The sequence below is a fragment of the Thrips palmi genome, unplaced genomic scaffold (genome assembly GCF_012932325.1).
Source record: "Thrips palmi isolate BJ-2018 unplaced genomic scaffold, TpBJ-2018v1 HiC_scaffold_2, whole genome shotgun sequence".
NCBI lineage: Eukaryota > Metazoa > Arthropoda > Insecta > Thysanoptera > Thripidae > Thrips > Thrips palmi.
Genome location: NW_023144629.1, coordinates 6,591,467 through 6,610,139, shown reverse-complemented (window position 1 = coordinate 6,610,139; position 18,673 = coordinate 6,591,467). Strand labels below are relative to the sequence as shown.

At 59.0% G+C, this 18,673-nt stretch overlaps 2 protein-coding genes across 2 annotated transcripts in view; both read right to left on the bottom strand.

The window, feature by feature from the left end:
- LOC117646712 overlaps positions 1-5,386 on the bottom strand; it is an 88,610-nt gene extending 83,224 nt beyond the window's left edge. Inside the window, exon 1 of the mRNA XM_034387843.1 lies at positions 4,788-5,386. The gene's annotated coding sequence lies outside the window, so the exon portion shown is untranslated. The remainder of the gene's footprint in view (positions 1-4,787) is intronic.
- Positions 5,387-6,123: 737 nt separating this feature from the next.
- LOC117647347 (carboxypeptidase B-like) lies at positions 6,124-17,937 on the bottom strand. Its single transcript, XM_034389067.1, has 6 exons — positions 17,818-17,937; positions 9,759-9,861; positions 9,475-9,687; positions 9,007-9,401; positions 8,680-8,863; positions 6,124-7,136 (listed from the first exon to the last, which is right to left on the bottom strand). The coding sequence occupies exons 1-6, from the start codon at positions 17,899-17,901 to the stop codon at positions 6,958-6,960; spliced, it is 1,158 nt and encodes a 385-aa protein (XP_034244958.1). The 5' UTR covers positions 17,902-17,937; the 3' UTR covers positions 6,124-6,957.
- Positions 17,938-18,673: the final 736 nt, after the last annotated feature.

Genomic DNA, 18,673 nt, shown 5'->3' with positions numbered 1-18,673 from the left:
GCGGGCGGGATGGCCGGAGGGGTGTTTGCGACGATGACGATGCGGCGGCACACTCTCAGCAAAGTTGAAGTCAGCCTACTTCCACCAGAACAAAGTGACGTTTCTTCAGACGGTCGGTGTCAGTCCCTTAGGACGCTGCCTACTGCACCGAGACTTCTGGAGACTTCTTTTCACAGGGTGTATTTCAGGGTGCCAGTGATACAAGCCTCCGCGCAGTAACTAAACGTTATTCCAGTGGCCTTCAATCTTTACGCTCCTGGACTCCTATTCGCAGCTCGTTTTGATGGTGCCTCAGTCAAGGAAGCGTCGTTTACGATCGAGCGTGTCGCCAGTCGCCCATTCGTCATCTCGAGCGGTGCCGAGTGCGTCGGGGTGCACTGGGTCTGGCCGCGATCTCCCTCCCGCCTCGTTGCAAACGACGCACCGAACAAAACGATTAATGCAAAACAGCCTTCTCGCCTTCCGCACTGGCTGCCATTTCTCCACGCCGCCAGTCCGTCAGATCGTAGAGACGCTCCACGGCCGGCCGGCCGGGCGGACGGGCGGACAGGCAGACAGACAGGCACGGCCGGCGAGCAGACAGAAAGTGTTGTGGAGAGTGCGCTGTGGGTGCGGCCCCCGGCCCGCGGCCCGCGCCACCAGCCGCGCAAGTCTACTCGCCGAGGATGAGAAATTCAGCGGCCCTCTTCGGCAGGTCGTCGTCCTCGATCGTCTGTCTCTCTCGCACCTACACGGGGCGCCCTGGGAGTGCGAGGGAGACAGAGCGAGGCAGTGTGGGGGATGAAGCGCTCATTGTCGGCAGGGCGCTGCCGCTGCTTTGAATCGGCGGCCTTGACCCAGTCCGCGTGCCCCGCCGCGCCCCGCCGCCCCGCCGCCCCGCCAGCGCGCGTGTGTGAGTGAGGCCTCTGTCAGGCCTCCTGGGCGAGGCGACGCCGGCCGCCGTGCCCGCCTGACGGCTGCCTGACCTACATGTGCCTCGCCGTGCCGCGCCGCGCCGTGTCTCGCTCCATTCCGATGGGGACTTTTAGTAACGCCGCGTGCGGAGGGAAGGGGGGCTCCCGGAGACGGAAGCGGGGCTCATTAGCGCCAGCCAATCACAGCGAAGCGACGGCGGCGCGCCAACCGTCCAAACGCCCTAAACCCCTTCAGTCCTCAATCACTTGTTTACTTTTCGCTGACTTGTTTCTCCGTCTCACTCGATTCATTTCTGATACTTGCTCGGCCGCTCCTCCGTGTTCGGCGGTTTTCCCACCACTTCGTTTTTACTCTTCATCCTGACAGCGGCGCGTGGGTGGGTTTGGCGCGCGGGCGTGCGGGGAATCTCAAGCAGATCACGTCAGGGTTTTGCAGGCTGCAGGGCGCAGCACCGGGCGCAGCACCGGCAGCACAATGGAAGTGGCTGCGCTTTGGCGCGCGCCGGGCATGCAAAACGCAAACACACACTTGCCGGCCCCGCTTGGCCCCGTCCAGGCGCGGATCCAGTGGGGACGGCGGGGACGGCGGAGACGGCGGAGATGGCCGCGGTGGCGGTCCGAGGGCGCGCCGTCTCGCCGGGCACCGCGATCACCATTCCGCCTCGGGCTGCCCCTGGGGCACCCTTGGACGCCCCGTCGTGCCGGGCCGGGCCGCGCCGCGCCGCCGCGGACGGCGATCTCCGACTCGTGTTATCTCGCGAACGGCGAGGTTTACACGCGTCACTCCCCGGGGGACCCGAGGGGCCCGAGGGGACGGCAAGCAGAAATCGAATTTCGGAAGCAAGTCACCTTGGGTGCGATGCGTGTCACTGGCACCGAGATGACGTCACGACGAGAGAGTCATTTCTGTCTCTCTCGCACCCACACGGCACGCCCCACGAGTGCGAGAGAGCGCTGCAGGGCCTCACTGCCTGCCTGCAGGGCGACAAGAAGCGCCGGCTGATAATGAACCAGCGGCGCGTGATGGTGGCCACCGGGACCACCTCGTCGCCCTGTCTCTCTCGCACTGCCTGGGCGCCCCTTGAGTGCGAGAGAGACAGGGCGAAGTGTGCGGCATCAGCGGGCCGCCGGTGACAGTGTAATAACACAGTCGACACGATCCTCGGCGTCGAGCAGCGGGGAGCACCTCGCCGCCGCAGACGGATTCCGAGAGTCCTCTTCGTCGCCCCGTCTCCCTCGCACTCGCGGGGCGTCCCGTGTGGGTGCGAGAGAGACGGGGCGACTGATCGGCCTGCCGGTGTGGCGGCACACTTTCGCGACCACCGCGACGGTGACAACGACACAACGACGCAGGGTGACTCCCGGCGACGGAGTCCGAGACGGAGTCCATGCCACTGGCACGGCGCCACCGCCCGCCACGGACCCGTTATCGGGTACCTATTAAACGTAAACCGAAAGCAAGGGGGTGTGGTGGGGCGAGGCGGGGCGGGGTGAGGGGAGGCACGGCGGGGTGGGGCGGCGGCTCTGCAACTTGCTACACCTCCCCAAACGCCGCCACGACTTTACTCTGTGCCCGACGCAATGTCGTCACCGCATCTGGTTCACTTCGTAATTGGCGAGCATGCCACTGTTTGCGTGTGTTGGTGCGTGTGTGTGTGTGAGAGAGCGCGTGCGGGCACGTGCAAAAAGTGCCCCCTGTCCACGTGCGCGTCGAGCGCGGCGTTCGACCCCGCGCCACTGGACAGACGCACAAACCCGACCCGTCATGCGGCGGCACCTAGCCCCCGCCCCGCCGCCACGGCGGCACCTAGCCCCCGCCCCGCCGCCACGGGGCGAAAAAAGAAAACAAAACAAAAACACCCGTACAGACACCACCATCCATCAACAATAATTTCACAACAATGGTTGCATAGGGCGATAAAGAAAGGAGTCGCACATTTTCGAAACACACACGGACGTCAGAGCGAGGCCCGTCCTTCCGGCCCGCCGGAAAGGTATGCTAAACATTCTGGATCCGCCCTGCGCTTGCCCTCGCAGAGCCGGGCAGAGCCTGGCTGGCAGAGCCCGGCAGAGACTCGGCCGGGAAGTCATTGCGCCACCGCCTAGCGCCGATGCAGGCGCCCGCCGACCGTCTCTCTCGCACCGCCCGCCCCGCCCGGCCCGCCGGGGTGCGCGAGGGAGCCAGCGCGACGACGGGGAGCACACTGTCCGGCCTGCTGCTGGTAAGTACTACTGCGACCCCGCCCGCGGCGGCACGGCCGGGACTTCCAACGAATGCTGAATTTCTCATACCGATGTGACTGCCGCGTGCTCCGCGTGCTGCCGCTGGTTGCTGACGCCGCGGGTGCGCGCAGACGCGACACAAATTTGTGAGGTTAGGTCGTCGCGGCGGCCGCGAGTCGCGCTGCCGAAGGCTTTGCCGCTGGCACTGGCCGCGCGTCGGAATCGCGTATTGACGTCGCGCGCTTGTGATTTGGCTTGGCGCGGACAGGCCACTCCAAATGGCTTCACTTCGCCACTTCGCACTCGAGGAGAGAGATAGCACGGCGACAGTGATCCATCCGCCTGCCGCCGGCGCTCCCCCGCGACCCGCGCGCGCGTGTGGGTGTGTTGGTGGGCAGTGTATGTATGTGTTTTTGTTACTGTGTTTGTTGGAGGAGAGAGAGAGAGAGAGAGAGAGAGAGAGAGAGAGAGAGAGAGAGAACCTGTCTCGCTCGAACCGGGACCATGGCACGGCAGGGCACGGCGGGGAAATCCCACACCCCGCGAGGCATTGGCGCGCGGGCCGAGGGTTTGGTTGGACGTTTCGCAGGCCTCGCAGGTCGCCGAAAAGGCGAGTGGATTCTCGCACCAGCGGGATCTTCTCCCCGTATTCCGTATCAGCGGCAGCAGCGGCAGACGGGCGGTCGCACGCACGCGGCTCTGGACGAGGGCTTCCCGGCCGAGTCGTCTCTCTCTCGCACTCGTGGGGCGTGCCGTGCAGGTGCGAGAGAGACAGAGCGACCAAGACGGCGAGCGGTCCATCGTCTGCTCCGAGTCAACATGGGCCGCTCATTTCCCCGAGACAAAGTCTGGCACGCCAGGTGCCCGTCAGAGGTGCCCGTCAGAGGTGCCCGTCGTGGAGCGGTTGGCTGGCGTCGCATCGGCATCCTTGGCCGTGTGGCGGTGCCGCGGTGCTGCGCGAGCGATCAAGGCGTTTTGGCCGGACGGGCGGACGGGCGCGCCGGGCCCCCGCGGCGCCCCGGGGCCAGTGCTGCCGGGGCTGTGCCGGCCAGGCCTTAGGCCAGGCCGGGCTGAGCCGGGCTGGGGTTCTTCCACAAGGCCCCCAAAAAGGCTCACCGAGAACCGAGCGCGCCCCGCCCTCCCCCGTGCAATGAGGCTCGTCGCCGTGCGATGGCAGCCTGTTACCTCACAACATTTGTCGCACGCAGGCCGCGCGGCGAAGGGTTACGCGATTTCTGAACTTGCCCGTCTGGCCGACCGGCGGAGGGGCTGCGGGGCCGGCGGGGCTGGTGGGGGGCTCTCGGCGCCCCCGGCGGGGCCAGCGCGTGTTGGCCGCGGGGCGGGGCGGGGTGGCGGCGGGGCTCACGCGCATTGTTTTGCACAGGTGGACTGGCTGCGCCCTCCACGTCGTTGGATCGGAACGCGACAACAAGACGCCGCCAGGCAGGCCAGGACATTTTGGAGCTGATAAACCCAGACGCGGGCACGCCACGCCACTGCAAGGGCAGGGCACGGCAGGCCAACGGGAAAGTGCCTTCCTGACAAGGGGAACGCGCGAATCGGCAGAGGCCGCCCGGCTGACGTCAGCAGGAGGTAGGCAACCCCGTTCCCAACAACAACCTCAGCAACAACGACAAAACAACAACTTACATTTCACGGGGCGGCCAGTGCAGGCGAGCGGTGTGGCCGGGCAGGTTCCAGAAAGGTAATCCACAAATAAGCGAACGGTGTATGGCCAGCAGGCTGCTGCCGCTGCCGCCGCGGCGGTGGCGGTGGGTGTCGAGGTGTCAAGGTGAGTCTCGCGGGCACAAGGTAAGCGCACGGCGAGCCACCACTACATATACCTCTTCCGGTCGGCACACCAACCGAATCACAAAACGACGCGCGCACAATGACACACACACACACCAACACACACACAAGCACTGGCGGCCGGGCGCTGCAGGGGCGCCGGGCTGGTGGTCACGGCGGGGGTGGACCCTCTTCGCCTTATCCTGGGGGCGGCATGGTGAACAAGTGACAGTTGCACTACGGCCGGCGGCGGCACTGGCGGGGTGGGCCAGCCAGCAAACACGCGCGGGGGTCTGCGGCACAGCACGGCACACAGTGTGCCACACACGCGGATACGCACGGACGCACACACGCACGGCACAACACACGGCGGCAAAGCCTAGACAGGCAGGTGGGAACACCTTGGTACGTTGGTCGTCTGCACCTCACTGGGCCACTCCACTGCACCGCGCCAAGGCCCGGCTCGGCTCGGCTCGGCTCGGCTCGGCTCGCAGTAAGGCCCTTCGCAGCGTGGAGTGGCGCGGCGCGGCAGGCGGCAGAGCTCAGCTCTTAGCGTCTCGGGCCTCGCGAGGCTCGAGCCGGCCGCAGCCGAGCGCAGCGCCCGCGCGCGCGAGCCCAGCCGGACCCCGCGCCCAGAGCCGAGCCGGGGCCGCGGCCGCGAGTGGGGAGGCCTCACCCCGCCCCACCACCGGTGGGCCCCACCCCGCCCCGCCCCGCCCCACCCCGCCCCGCCCCATCCACTTCCAGGCAGCATCAGCAGAGGAGAAAGGCTGGAAAGTGATCAACAACTAGGGACGGGATGACACGAGTAACGCATGGAAATAGAATAAGGTCAAAGGAGAGAAAAAAATAATTAAAAGTGGAGGAAAGTGGATGCGACACTCGTTGTCGCCGCCTCGCGTGACCGCGCCAATATCGCGTGGAACCACCCCGTTCCAATAATCGAATAATCGCGGTTTAATCCGAGCTGGATCAATCTGGGCCAGAACAATGCCGGCCCTGTCGCGATCGCTGTCCGACGATAGCCAGCGACACGCCAAAGATAAACTGTGGCGGACAAAACAGAACAGGAGTGCGCGCGACGCCAGGGCGCCAGCGCCGCATACAGTGTGCTATCAGTCGGAAAAAGTCACGTGTGTGTGTGTGTGTGTGTGTCGTGGGGGACATGAGAGGGACAAGAACGGCAATGTAAGTGCGCTTAGAAACAGTTTAATGAGAATTAATTAGCAGGGACCTACACTAAAAGCCGACGATATGTGTATTACTAGTGTATATACATCGAGAATGGCACACCAGGAAGAGAGGGGCCCTCCGCACTGCGGTCCGCTTCGGTTTGTACACCAGAAGTCAGAAAAAAGTTTTCACAGAGTGCCAAGACAGAGATAATCATAAGCGATCACCAGTTTTGAAATGCGATGTCCTTAGAAAAGGAATTTACACAAACGTATACGGATAACTAGGTCGAACATGTTACATTCCGCATTTTATTTACACCACTAAGACTTAAAATATCGTGTAAAAATAGAATTCGAAAATACGCACAAATCCACTTTTGTATAAAATAGGCCTTATGAACTTACTTGACAAAGAACAGAGACAACTTCAAGAAAGTGACATCCACAACTCGAAATCCATGGACAAAATAAATTACTCACACCTAATCCCCTGATCACTGGACGCCCCGCGCCGCGTCGAAGTCCCACTTCAAACAATTACTTACGATGCGAGAACGGCCTTAAAACTCCACATTTTTCCTCAAAATGTACACATGCACACACCTGCTGTAGAAAAACCAACGGTCCATTTCCGTTCACACACAACGGCTGACGGCCACATGGGAGGGGGAGCGGGAGGGTAGCCTCCTTGAAGGTGGTGAAGACGCCGCTTGGAAGGTAGGCAGAGTCGCACTTCACCCCTGTAAGCAGGCGACTTTTGCGACGTACGCCGTCCTGGACACACCCCTAGCCGCGTCCACTTGGTTGGCGCTGCAGTGGAGCTCTGGTAGGGCCCAGAAGGGCTCCAGTTGGGCCTAGTAGGGCCTGCAGACGATGGCCTGCACCAGCTCCTTGACGCCAATGAACGTCTCCTTGGCGGTGGGCTTGATGAGGGAGGCCGGCAGCAGGAAGCCGTAGCGGCCGCGGTCCGGCAGCTCCATGGTGTACGAGTACTTGATGCCCGCCACCGACTTGGCCCAGCTGTCCGAGCTCCCTGCCAACAGAACGGAACAGTCAGTCGCGAAGTTTCGAAAATCAGAAGCGGGAGTCCCGGCCGCGCCGCTTCCCTAGGCTGTTTTGACCACCAAAGTAGGGAAATATTACCACGATGCACCAAGGTCCAAAGGGTTGCCACCCCAGCCCACCCACAAGACAACTTCTCGAGAGCAAAGCAAGGGGTACCCAACTCAAGATAATCATTGCACGTCTAGTTGGTAATCAGTGAAATAATCAACATCATCCAATGAAATGACAATCATACTTTCGGGGATTCAATCACTTCTTTTGACCATTTTTGCGAGACCACTGCTCCCAAACTATCAGCGGTCAAAGCTTTCCCGAGGCGGGGCATGAAAGAGTAGTGTCTTCAGAATAGTAAGGCGTCGAGGGAGGCCTTTGACCGCAACTAAATTGGATGCAGTGACCGCTCAAAGTCAGCAAAAACGGTGATTTTCTGAAATTCATTCACTTTTTGACCATTTTTGCGAGACCACTGCTCCCAAACTATCAGCGGTCAAAGCCTTCCCAAGGCGGGGCATGAAAGAGTAGTGTCTTCAGAATAGTAAGGCGTCGAGGGAGGCCTTTGACCGCAACTAAATTGGATGCAGTGACCGCTCAAAGTCAGCAAAAACGGTGATTTTCTGAAATTCATTCACTTTTTGACCATTTTTGCGAGACCACTGCTCCCAAACTATCAGCGGTCAAAGCTTTCCCGAGGCGGGGCATGAAAGAGTAGTGTCTTCAGAATAGTAAGGCGTCGAGGGAGGCCTTTGACCGCAACTAAATTGGATGCAGTGACCGCTCAAAGTCAGCAAAAACGGTGATTTTCTGAAATTCATTCACTTTTTGACCATTTTTGCGAGACCACTGCTCCCAAACTATCAGCGGTCAAAGCTTTCCCGAGGCGGGGCATGAAAGAGTAGTGTCTTCAGAATAGTAAGGCGTCGAGGGAGGCCTTTGACCGCAACTAAATTGGATGCAGTGACCGCTCAAAGTCAGCAAAAACGGTGATTTTCTGAAATTCATTCACTTTTTGACCATTTTTGCGAGACCACTGCTCCCAAACTATCAGCGGTCAAAGCTTTCCCGAGGCGGGGCATGAAAGAGTAGGGTCTTCAGAATAGTAAGGCGTCGAGGGAGGCCTTTGACCGCAACTAAATTTGACGCAGTGGCTGCCCAAAGTTACCAATATTGAATTTCCGACACTTTAACAGCTTTCCGAGGTCGGCGCTCTAATAATCCCCAATATTTCCTTATAATCAACATAATAAACTCCCATAATTAGTGATAAATAATAAAATAATCAAAAGAAATCACATGTAATCATACTCTAAATATAATCAGTGTACATGAAAATCTTGAGTTGGTTACCCCTTGGAGCAAAGCGTAGTGGGCACGCTGAGGTTGGCAACCCTCTCATGGGTGCATCTCCCGGGGGGATTTTCGACTCTTCTTGTGGCTACACTGCGTTGACTTGCACTGCACCTCGCCTCGGTGGCGGTGCGCGATGGGCGGCCTACCCAGCAGGCGTCACTCACCCGAGATGGTGTACAGCAGCTCCGACGCGGTGCCGATCTGGTAGCGCGTGCCGCGGACGCGCCCGATGGCCCTGGCCGCGATCAGGGCCTTGTTGTACAGCTCCTGGTGGTCCGGCAGCCGCCGGAAGGACGCGTCCTCGGGCAGCAGGAACATCTGGGAGTACGAGTGGAAGGTGAGGAACACCTGCCAGCAAAGAAAGGGGTTACGCGATGCATCATTTCCACGATTTTCACACATTTGCTACCGTTTAGACAAACTTTGCTGCAAAACCGCTCCCAAACTAAGGCGGCTAGTCGCACTCCGTAACAAAGGAGGCCCCGCCCTACCTGGATGCGCTCCTTGCGGCCCAGGATGAAGTCGGCGGCCGCCCTGGCCTCGGGCTCCGAGAAGGGCCTGGGCCCGGCGTAGGTCTGCTTGCAGGGGTCGTCGGCGGCACCCTTCCGGTCGCCCCAGTTGAAGTCCCAGTTGCGGTTCAGGTCCACGCCGTCGCAGGGGCTGCGCGGCGAGAAGAGGCGGCCCGTGGCCAGCTCGGGCGTGGAGCGCGTCTTGCGCCACAGCCGGTCCACCGTGTGCGAGTACTCGTAGCCGTCCGGGTTGAGCACGGGCAGGATGTACCAGTCCGCGTCCGTCACCAGGTGCGGGTGGTCCAGGAACCGCTCCACCAGCTGCATGCACAGGTACATCGCCACGGCCGGGCCGATCCACTCGCGCGCGTGCGAGCCTGCAACAGGGAGGACCGCGGTTCGAATACCCGCCAGGGACTCACTTTCAGTTGGAACCAAAGCTCAGTTTACCTGCGTCGACCCAGATGGCCGGCTTGTGGTAGCTGGCGCGCTTGGCCCGCTTGGCGCGCGTCGTCGTCGCGTTCCTGGACCGCGGCTGCAGCTCGTCGTTGGAGAACACCTTGAGCACGAACAGCGGCCGGCCCTCGCTGGTGGAGCCGATGGTGATGACCTGCGCGTTCTGCGGGTACGCCGACGCCAGGTAGAACATGTAGCTCGTCATGTCTGCAACAAAGGCACTCGCCGTTCTCAGGACCGCCAGCGACATCTGGGCCACTGTGAGGCGTGGGGCGTACCTTCGTAGCGGTGGTACCGCTTCCAGGTGTAGGGGTGGCCCTTCCGGCGCACCCTGTTGACGCGCCCCGCCGCCCGGGGAGGGTTCTGGAACGCGATTATTTTCTGGAGGGAACAAAAAAGAAGACGACATTAGTGACGGGGTGAAGGGGTGAATTTAGCGCTCGCGTCGGAGCGCCGTGCGCGTAGGCCGCCGTCGCGCAGCGCTGTGCGTGGCGAGGCCTACCTCCCAGGCGGCAGCGCGCCCCGTCTGGAGCCCCGTCTGGAGCCCCGTCGCGCCGCGCGCCGCGGTTGGCGGGAAACTGGGGGACTGTGCCGTCGTGGCGTGGCGCGGTGCCACAGGTGGCGCTTAACCTTACCCAGCTTGCTCGGCGTGGCCTCGGCCTCGGCCTCGCTCTCGCAGCGACACGCCTCGCGGCCTCGGCCTCGGCGTGCCGCGGGGGCGGACGGGCTTGCCGGTGGGGCGAGGCGGCGGCGCGGGGACGGGGACCACGGCCTCGGTCTCGGGGGTCTTGAACAGGGCCACGGGGCCGTACTCGCGGAGCGCGTAGAGGCACGGCACGACGGCGAGCCCGCAGCCCACCACGGCCACCACCATCATGACGGCCACGTTGCAGCGCGGCGGCAGCACGCGGCACAGCAGCTTGCACGTGAGCACGGCCAGGATGTTGAACAGCACCACGGCGTTGCTGACGGCGTCCAGCGGCCAGGGCGGCAGCGGCAGCACGCCGAAGACGGTCGCGGCCGCGGCCAGCACCAGGAAGGCGGCGACGCGCGACACCTGGCACTCTCGGTGGCGGCCCGCCCGGCGCGCGCGCGTCGCCGTGTGCGCCCACAGCGCCGTCGAGCAGAACAAGTGCGTGGCCGTCATGGGGCTCTGCACGGTCACGGCCAGCCCCATGGTCTGCGAGGAGGCGCGCAGGTACGACCGCAGCTCCAGCAGCGTGGCCAGCGGCACCACGTCGGCCTCCGCGCGTCGGCGGCGTGGTGGCGAGGACGGCGGCGTGGCCGGCTCCACAGGCACCGCGCAGGTCGCCGCGGGGTCACCGTCGACGGGGTCGGCGTCGTGCGGGGGCACCCCGATGTCCGCCGACGGGGGACTCGGCGTCTCGCTCGGCTCCATCCCTCAGCGCGCTGCCCCTAGAGGGGGCATGCCGTCGGGGAGGCGGCAAACTTGCGCGGCGGTCGCGCGGTGCCGACGGGGCGACAAGTGCACGGGGAGGGTCTCCAGAGGGGCGGACCGAGCGCCAACGCAGACAGGTTCAATCTGGCGCTGCGCCCGCGGACCAGGAAGGGGTGAGCACCCCGCCGCACCCCGCCGCACCCCGCCGCACCCCGCCGCACCCCGCCGCACCCCGCCGCACCCCGCCGCACCCCGCCGCACCCCGCCGCACCCCGCCGCACCCCGCCGCACCCCGCCGCACCCCGCCGCACCCCGCCGCACCCCGCCGCACCCCTCCGCGCCACCTCAGCCAAGCCACCGCCACGGAGGTACCCTGCACCCCACCCACCCCTCGTCTGGAGTGGTAGGGATGGGCGTGGGCGAGGAAGCTAATAAAACATCATGTCGTCCACTCGCATCCAGCTCCGCGGTTTACAAAAAATCTCATTCAACGAACGTTAATGAAAGCAGATGATACTCGTTTGGTTTTCTTCTGGGCTCATTAGTATGGGCTCATTCCAAAGATAGTTCTTAAAATCTCATTCAACGAACGAGGCCGAGCTGGCGCCGAAGCCGGCACGAGCTGAGCAGAGCCGAGGTCTGCCCGAGTCACCCACCCTTTGAGACGTCCGCGCAGGCTGCGCCTCACCGCCAGCCAGCCAGCCAGCCAGACACACCAGCCCGCCCCGGCGGCCAGCCCCTATTATATTGTTAGGATACGCGCTTGGTTTCTAGACTCGAGAGTAAAAGCACGCTGACACCTTCATGTGTACAGTATTGTTAAGTATGTTTCAAGTGTGGTGAAGGTATCATCTGCTAAAAACCGTATGCGGCAAATCAAAAACCGTATGAGGCAGACCAAAAGCCGTATACGGCAAACAAAAAACCGTATGCGGCAAATCAAAAACCGTATGAGGCAGACCAAAAGCCGTATACGCAAAAAAAAAACCGTATGCGGCAAATCAAAAACCGTATGAGGCAGACCAAAAGCCGTATACGGCAAACAAAAAACCGTATGCGGCAAATCAAAAACCGTATGAGGCAGACCAAAAGCCGTATACGGAAACAAAAAACCGTATGCGGCAAATCAAAAACCGTATGAGGCAGACCAAAAGCCGTATACGGCAAACAAAAAACCGTATGCGGCAAATCAAAAACCGTATGAGGCAGACCAAAAGCCGTATACGGCAAACAAAAAACCGTATGCGGCAAATCAAAAACCGTATGAGGCAGACCAAAAGCCGCATACGGCAAACAAAAAACCGTATGCGGCAAATCAAAACCCGTATGAGGCAGACCAAAAGCCGTATACGGCAAACAAAAAACCGTATGCGGCAAATCAAAGACCGTATGAGGCAGACCAAAAGCCGTATACGGCAAACAAAAAACCGTATGCGGCAAATCAAAAACCGTATGAGGCAGACCAAAAGCCGTATACGCAAACAAAAAACCGTATGCGGCAAATCAAAAACCGTATGAGGCAGACCAAAAGCCGTATACGCAGACAAAAAACCGTATGCGGCAAATCAAAAACCGTATGAGGCAGACCAAAAGCCGTCTACGCAGACAAAAAACAATATGCGGCAAATCAAAAACCGTATGAGGCAGACCAAAAGCCGTATACGGCAAACAAAAAACCGTATGCGGCAAATCAAAAACCGTATGAGGCAGACCAAAAGCCGTATACGGCAAACAAAAAACCGTATGCGGCAAATCAAAAACCGTATGAGGCAGACCAAAAGCCGTATACGGCAAACAAAAAACCGTATGCGGCAAATCAAAACCGTATGAGGCAGACCAAAAGCCGTATACGCAAACACAAAACCGTATGCGGCAAATCAAGAACCGTATGAGGCAGACCAAAAGCCGTATACGGCAAACAAAAAACCGTATGCGGCAAATCAAAAACCGTATGAGGCAGACCAAAAGCCGTATACGGCAAACAAAAAACCGTATGCGGCAAATCAAAAACCGTATGAGGCAGACCAAAAGCCGTATACGGCAAACAAAAAACCGTATGCGGCAAATCAAAAACCGAATGAGGCAGACCAAAAGCCGTATACGGCAAACAAAAAACCGTATGCGGCAAATCAAAAACCGTATGAGGCAGACCAAAAGCCGTATACGCAAACAAAAAACCGTATGCGGCAAATCAAAAACCGTATGAGGCAGACCAAAAGCCGTATACGGCAAACAAAAAACCGTATGCGGCAAATCAAAAACCGTATGAGGCAGACCAAAAGCCGTATACGGCAAACAAAAAACCGTATGCGGCAAATCAAAAACCGTATGAGGCAGACCAAAAGCCGTATACGGCAAACAAAAAACCGTATGCGGCAAATCAAAAACCGTATGAGGCAGACCAAAAGCCGTATACGCAAACAAAAAACCGTATGCGGCAAATCAAAAACCGTATGAGGCAGACCAAAAGCCGTATACGGCAAACAAAAAACCGTATGCGGCAAATCAAAAACCGTATGAGGCAGACCAAAAGCCGTATACGGCAAACAAAAAACCGTATGCGGCAAATCAAAAACCGTATGAGGCAGACCAAAAGCCGTATACGCAGACAAAAAACCGTATGCGGCAAATCAAAAACCGTATGAGGCAGACCAAAAGCCGTATACGGCAAACAAAAAACCGTATGCGGCAAATCAAAAACCGTATGAGGCAGACCAAAAGCCGTATACGGCAAACAAAAAACCGTATGCGGCAAATCAAAAACCGTATGAGGCAGACCAAAAGCCGTATACGGCAAACAAAAAACCGTATGCGGCAAATCAAAAACCGTATGAGGCAGACCAAAAGCCGTATACGGCAAACAAAAAACCGTATGCGGCAAATCAAAACCCGTATGAGGCAGACCAAAAGCCGTATACGGCAAACAAAAAACCGTATGCGGCAAATCAAAGACCGTATGAGGCAGACCAAAAGCCGTATACGGCAAACAAAAAACCGTATGCGGCAAATCAAAAACCGTATGAGGCAGACCAAAAGCCGTATACGCAGACAAAAAACCGCATGGGGCAAATAAAAAACCGTATGAGGCAGACCAAAAGCCGTATACGGCAAACAAAAAACCGTATGCGGCAAATCAAAAACCGTATGAGGCAGACCAAAAGCCGTATACGGCAAACAAAAAACCGTATGCGGCAAATCAAAAACCGTATGAGGCAGACCAAAAGCCGTATACGGCAAACAAAAAACCGTATGCGGCAAATCAAAAACCGTATGAGGCAGACCAAAAGCCGTATACGCAGACAAAAAACCGTATGCGGCAAATCAAAAACCGTATGAGGCAGACCAAAAGCCGTATACGGCAAACAAAAAACCGTATGCGGCAAATCAAAAACCGTATGAGGCAGACCAAAAGCCGTATACGCCAACAAAAAACCGTATGCGGCAAATCAAAAACCGTATGAGGCAGACCAAAAGCCGTATACGGCAAACAAAAAACCGTATGCGGCAAATCAAAAACCGTATGAGGCAGACCAAAAGCCGTATACGGCAAACAAAAAACCGTATGCGGCAAATCAAAAACCGTATGAGGCAGACCAAAAGCCGTATACGGCAAACAAAAAACCGTATGCGGCAAATTAAAAAACCGTATGAGGCAGACCAAAAGCCGTATATTCATTCAACGAACGTTAATGAAAGCAGATGATACTCGTTTGGTTTTCTTCTGGGCTCATTAGTATGGGCTCATTTCAAAGATAGTTCTTAAAATCTCATTCAACGAACGAGGCCGAGCTGGCGCCGAAGCCGGCACGAGCTGAGCAGAGCCGAGGTCTGCCCGAGTCACCCACCCTTTGAGACGTGGCAGGCGGAGAGGGATTGTCAATGTTGCGCGCGGGCCGTCGCGCGCGAGGAGGGGGTAGGGGGTGCCATTGTCCGCGCAGGCTGCGCCTCACCGCCAGCCAGCCAGCCAGACACACCAGCCCGCCCCGGCGGCCAGCCCCTATTATATTGTTAGGATACGCGCTTGGTTTCTGGACTCGAGAGTAAAAGCACGCTGACACCTTCATGTGTACAGTATTTTTAAGTATGTTTCAAGTGCGGTGAAGGTATCATCTGCTAAAAAAAGACACCCCCAACCCGGCTGTGGTTCAAACCCCGCCGCCGGCGGTAGCATTCCTTTTCTCTTTTTATTTCATTTCTTTTGTGAATAAGGAATAATGAAAGAATGGCCGAATGTGGTTTCTGAAGCTCCGCGAGGATGTGTGTTCGCGGACAATGAACCTCCTCTCCGACCTCCGCGTGAATCGCGTCCAACACGAGACGAGCGCCGCGCCATGTCGCGGACCTGGAAAAGGAGGGGGGGGCATCGACACTGCCTTTCAAACTCGCTTCCAAAGTACAGTACAGTCGCGCACAATCACTCGGCCGGCGCTTTTCTAATCAGATTCCCAATTACACGAGGCGGACGAAAAGAAAAATGCCCGCGACCCGAACGGGGAAACGACGAGACGAAAACGGCGCAAACGCAGGTAATAAGCCGAGAATCCGGCGGGGCGCGCCGCTCCCGATGACATTCTTGCCGAGCGGCGGCAGCGCGGCCGGCGGGGCGACGCCCAATCAAACCCTTTCAGCAGACTGACTCCGAGAGTCGTTTCCGTCGCTCTGTCTCTCTCGCACTGGTGGGACGTTCCGCGCAGGTGCGAGAGAGACAGAGCGACGGAAACGACTCCCGGAATCGGTCCGCAGAATGTTTCAATCCGGGGCCGGGAATCCGGAATGCGTCATTTCACCGCCCCCCTCGACGAGGAAGGGTTGTTGTTTGTTATTGAAACCGGAAGGCAAAGCTGCTCGGCCGGGCGGCAACCGAGGAGGTAAACGACGGCAAATTAACCGGCCGGCCAGGAGAGAGAGAGAGACAGCTAGGAGATGATGCCGCCCGCCTTCGCGGTCGGTTGGGCACCGCCTTAATAGTTTCTTAGTTTCTGCTCCTTAAAGGCGGCCGTCTCTCTCTCTCGCACTCTGTCGTCCTGAAAAGGAGCGAGAGAGAGACAGAAGGGGCAGGCTGGAGTGATACACTTGTCGTTATTATTGGAGTCCCGCTGATGACGAAATATGCTGCGAGTTATTTACTCGGCGAGCTCCACTTTGTTGTGAGGACCGCGAGGCGCGTCCTCCCTTCTCGCTCTGCTCTCCTTCTCTCTCTCTCCCCCTCGCGACTCTGCTCCACCCTTCGCCACCCGCACGCCAGCGCCACGCCCTGCATCGCAACGACGTGAGCAAGAAGGTGTCGACGCGTCGCAGCCTGATGCACATGGTGCACACGCAAATACCGAGGGGGAAGCTCCCGGTAATAGGCCATTACGGCTCACACGCTGGGGATCAACCCCGGCGTGTGTGTGTGCTTGTGTGTGTGTGTGCGCGCGCAACAAGCAAAGACGCCGCGCGTGTGTGTGTACCTTTATGATTTCCTGACAACTAGACACGCTAGTTTGGTGGAATCGACTCCCTCTCTCGGATTGACAAGCGTGCGTGCAATAGAGTGGAGTGGAGGGGTCGCGCCCGGTACACAAAGGGGTGCCAAACCGAATCCGTGCATCCCCCTCACACACACACAGACACACAGACACACCGCGGGGAGCACACGAGAAGACCCTGGATCTGCCACCAACCCCCTGCCGGCGCCCCGCAAGACCGGCGGCAGACGATTCCTTCATCAATGCGTCGTCTGCTTTCCCCCCCCCCTCCCCCCTCCTCCTTGGCGTCCTTTCATCTCCGCGACTCAGGTCGGCCCCGCGAGGGATTACGGCTGCGAATCCACGCCGCAAGATTTACTGCTGTTTTGGATTTATGGCGTGCCGGAATCATAACGCCAACAAGCCAACTTCATTTTCCCCGTTTTTTTTTTTGCCGAATTATAACGATATTTTTTTTGTCTTTGCTGTGCGTGAGCTCACTCTAACCCTGCAACCCAACGCGTCAGCAGCGTCGCGCTACCGACGGTGTGAGCGAGCGAGCCGGTGCCCCTGTCAACGGGCGCGTAGGCAACCCACCGGGCAGCGGGCTGCAGTGTGGCTCCATTACCATTACCACTAAGGGCTAGACCGGGCCCGACACAAGCTCGCCTGCACTGCAAAACGAGAGACGCGGCAGCTCCGCCAAGTCTCGGCCTTTGTGCCCGGGTGCGAGAGAGCCCCCCGAGTGCGAGAGAGCGCGAGGGAAATTAGCGACGCAGATTGGACGGGATTGGTGCGCGGGGCGTCAAAGACCGGCAAAGACCGGCAAAGAGACCGGCGGAGACGGAGCGGCGCCACGCGGGAGGTGGCGCCAACGTCGCCGAGTACGTCGAGCCCGTCGAGTACGTCGAGCTTCTTTGAGAGAACGTGCGTGTGTGTGTGTGTGTGTGTGTGTGTGTGTGTGTGAGTGAGTGTGTGAGTGTCTTTGCCTGTGAGAGTGTGAGAGTCGCCGAGGAAATTGCAATGGAGTCAAAGAAGAGCGAGGAGACATTCCGGAGCGGATTAGGAAGCGCCACGGCCACACACACACACACACACACACACACACACACACACACACACACACACACACACACACACACACACACACACACACACTGAGACATCAAACGCAAGTAGGGGCTGGCCGCGCACCTCACTTTGTTACACTATAATTGGAGGTACACTATATAATCCAAGCTTGACTCCAAGCCGTCTCGGCGAGCAATCCAATGGTGGGGTCACACTCTGGAGCCCCACAACAGTGTCACCTCCAGAGTCGCTAAACGTGACTCGAACCGAGCGTATGACCCCACCAATGGATTGCTCTCCGACCGAGGAATCCATTGGTGGGGTCACACGTTCGGTTCGAGTCCTGTTCAGCGACTATAGAGCTCAAAACGCGTCTAGAGTTTTGGCCGCCTCCGCCACTGCGGGTGGCGCACCCACCTGGACGTCCCTGCTGAGCACGGTGTAGCCCAGACCCATGTCGTCGAGGCTGTCCTTGAGGCCGTCGGCCTGGTCGGGCGGCATGAGGACGTCGGCGGTGCGGTTCCTGCGGGCGTGCTGCCACAGCTGGGCGCCGCGCTGCTGCTCCACGAGCCGCTGCAGCTGCGTCGTCTGCTTCCTGGAGCGCAGCCGCACGCGCACCAGCTGGTAGCCGTGGTAGCGGACGCGCCGGTTGGGGCTGGAGGCGCTTGCCGCCACGGCCACGGCCGGCGCCATGCCCCCGCCGTCGTCGTCCTCGTCGTCGTCCTGGTCGGCGGCGTCGGCGTCCTCGTCGCCGGCGTGCTCCTCGGCCTGGCCGAAGCCCAGCCGCTTGGCCGTGGCGCGCACCATGGCCTGCAGCAGCGACAGCAGCCCGCCGCCCTCCTCGTCGTCCTCGGCCGCGCCGTCCTCTGGGGGCAGAGAGAGGACCGCGTCAGTTACAGCCAATCGAACCTGGGCCGATTCCATTCGAAAACGAACCAAACGTGCGGAATTTGAGAATTGTGTGTTGGTCCCAAAACAACAGAGAGAGAGTGCCAATATCATCCGTTTTGGGCATAACTATGTCATGTTCGGTTACTTTCCTGACCGAATCGAATCAATAGGCGTTTAGTTTGATTTGATTCAAAGAAATTTTCGCCATTCTGTTCAAGATTGGAAAATGCTACTTCACACCACTACAACGATAACGGACCTAAACGTAATGAATTCATTACCACACTTTGACATCACAGTGCGGCGGCCCCCGCCAACAACATAAACTTTCGCGAGTTGATTCTTCGTCCGTCCGGCCAAAACGCGGCACTCGAGGGAGGCG

Excerpts from the sequence above, each read along its gene's own strand:
- LOC117647347 (XM_034389067.1), bottom strand. The coding sequence starts at position 17,901 with ATGCCGCCCGACCAGGCCGACGGCCTCAAGGACAGCCTCGACGACATG. Across the intron at positions 9,402-9,474 it reads GGCCATCTGGGTCGACGCAG|GCTCGCACGCGCGCGAGTGG; the intron begins GTAAACTGAGCT and ends TCCCTGTTGCAG. Across the intron at positions 7,137-8,679 it reads GCTGCTGTACACCATCTCGG|GGAGCTCGGACAGCTGGGCC; the intron begins GTGAGTGACGCC and ends TTCTGTTGGCAG.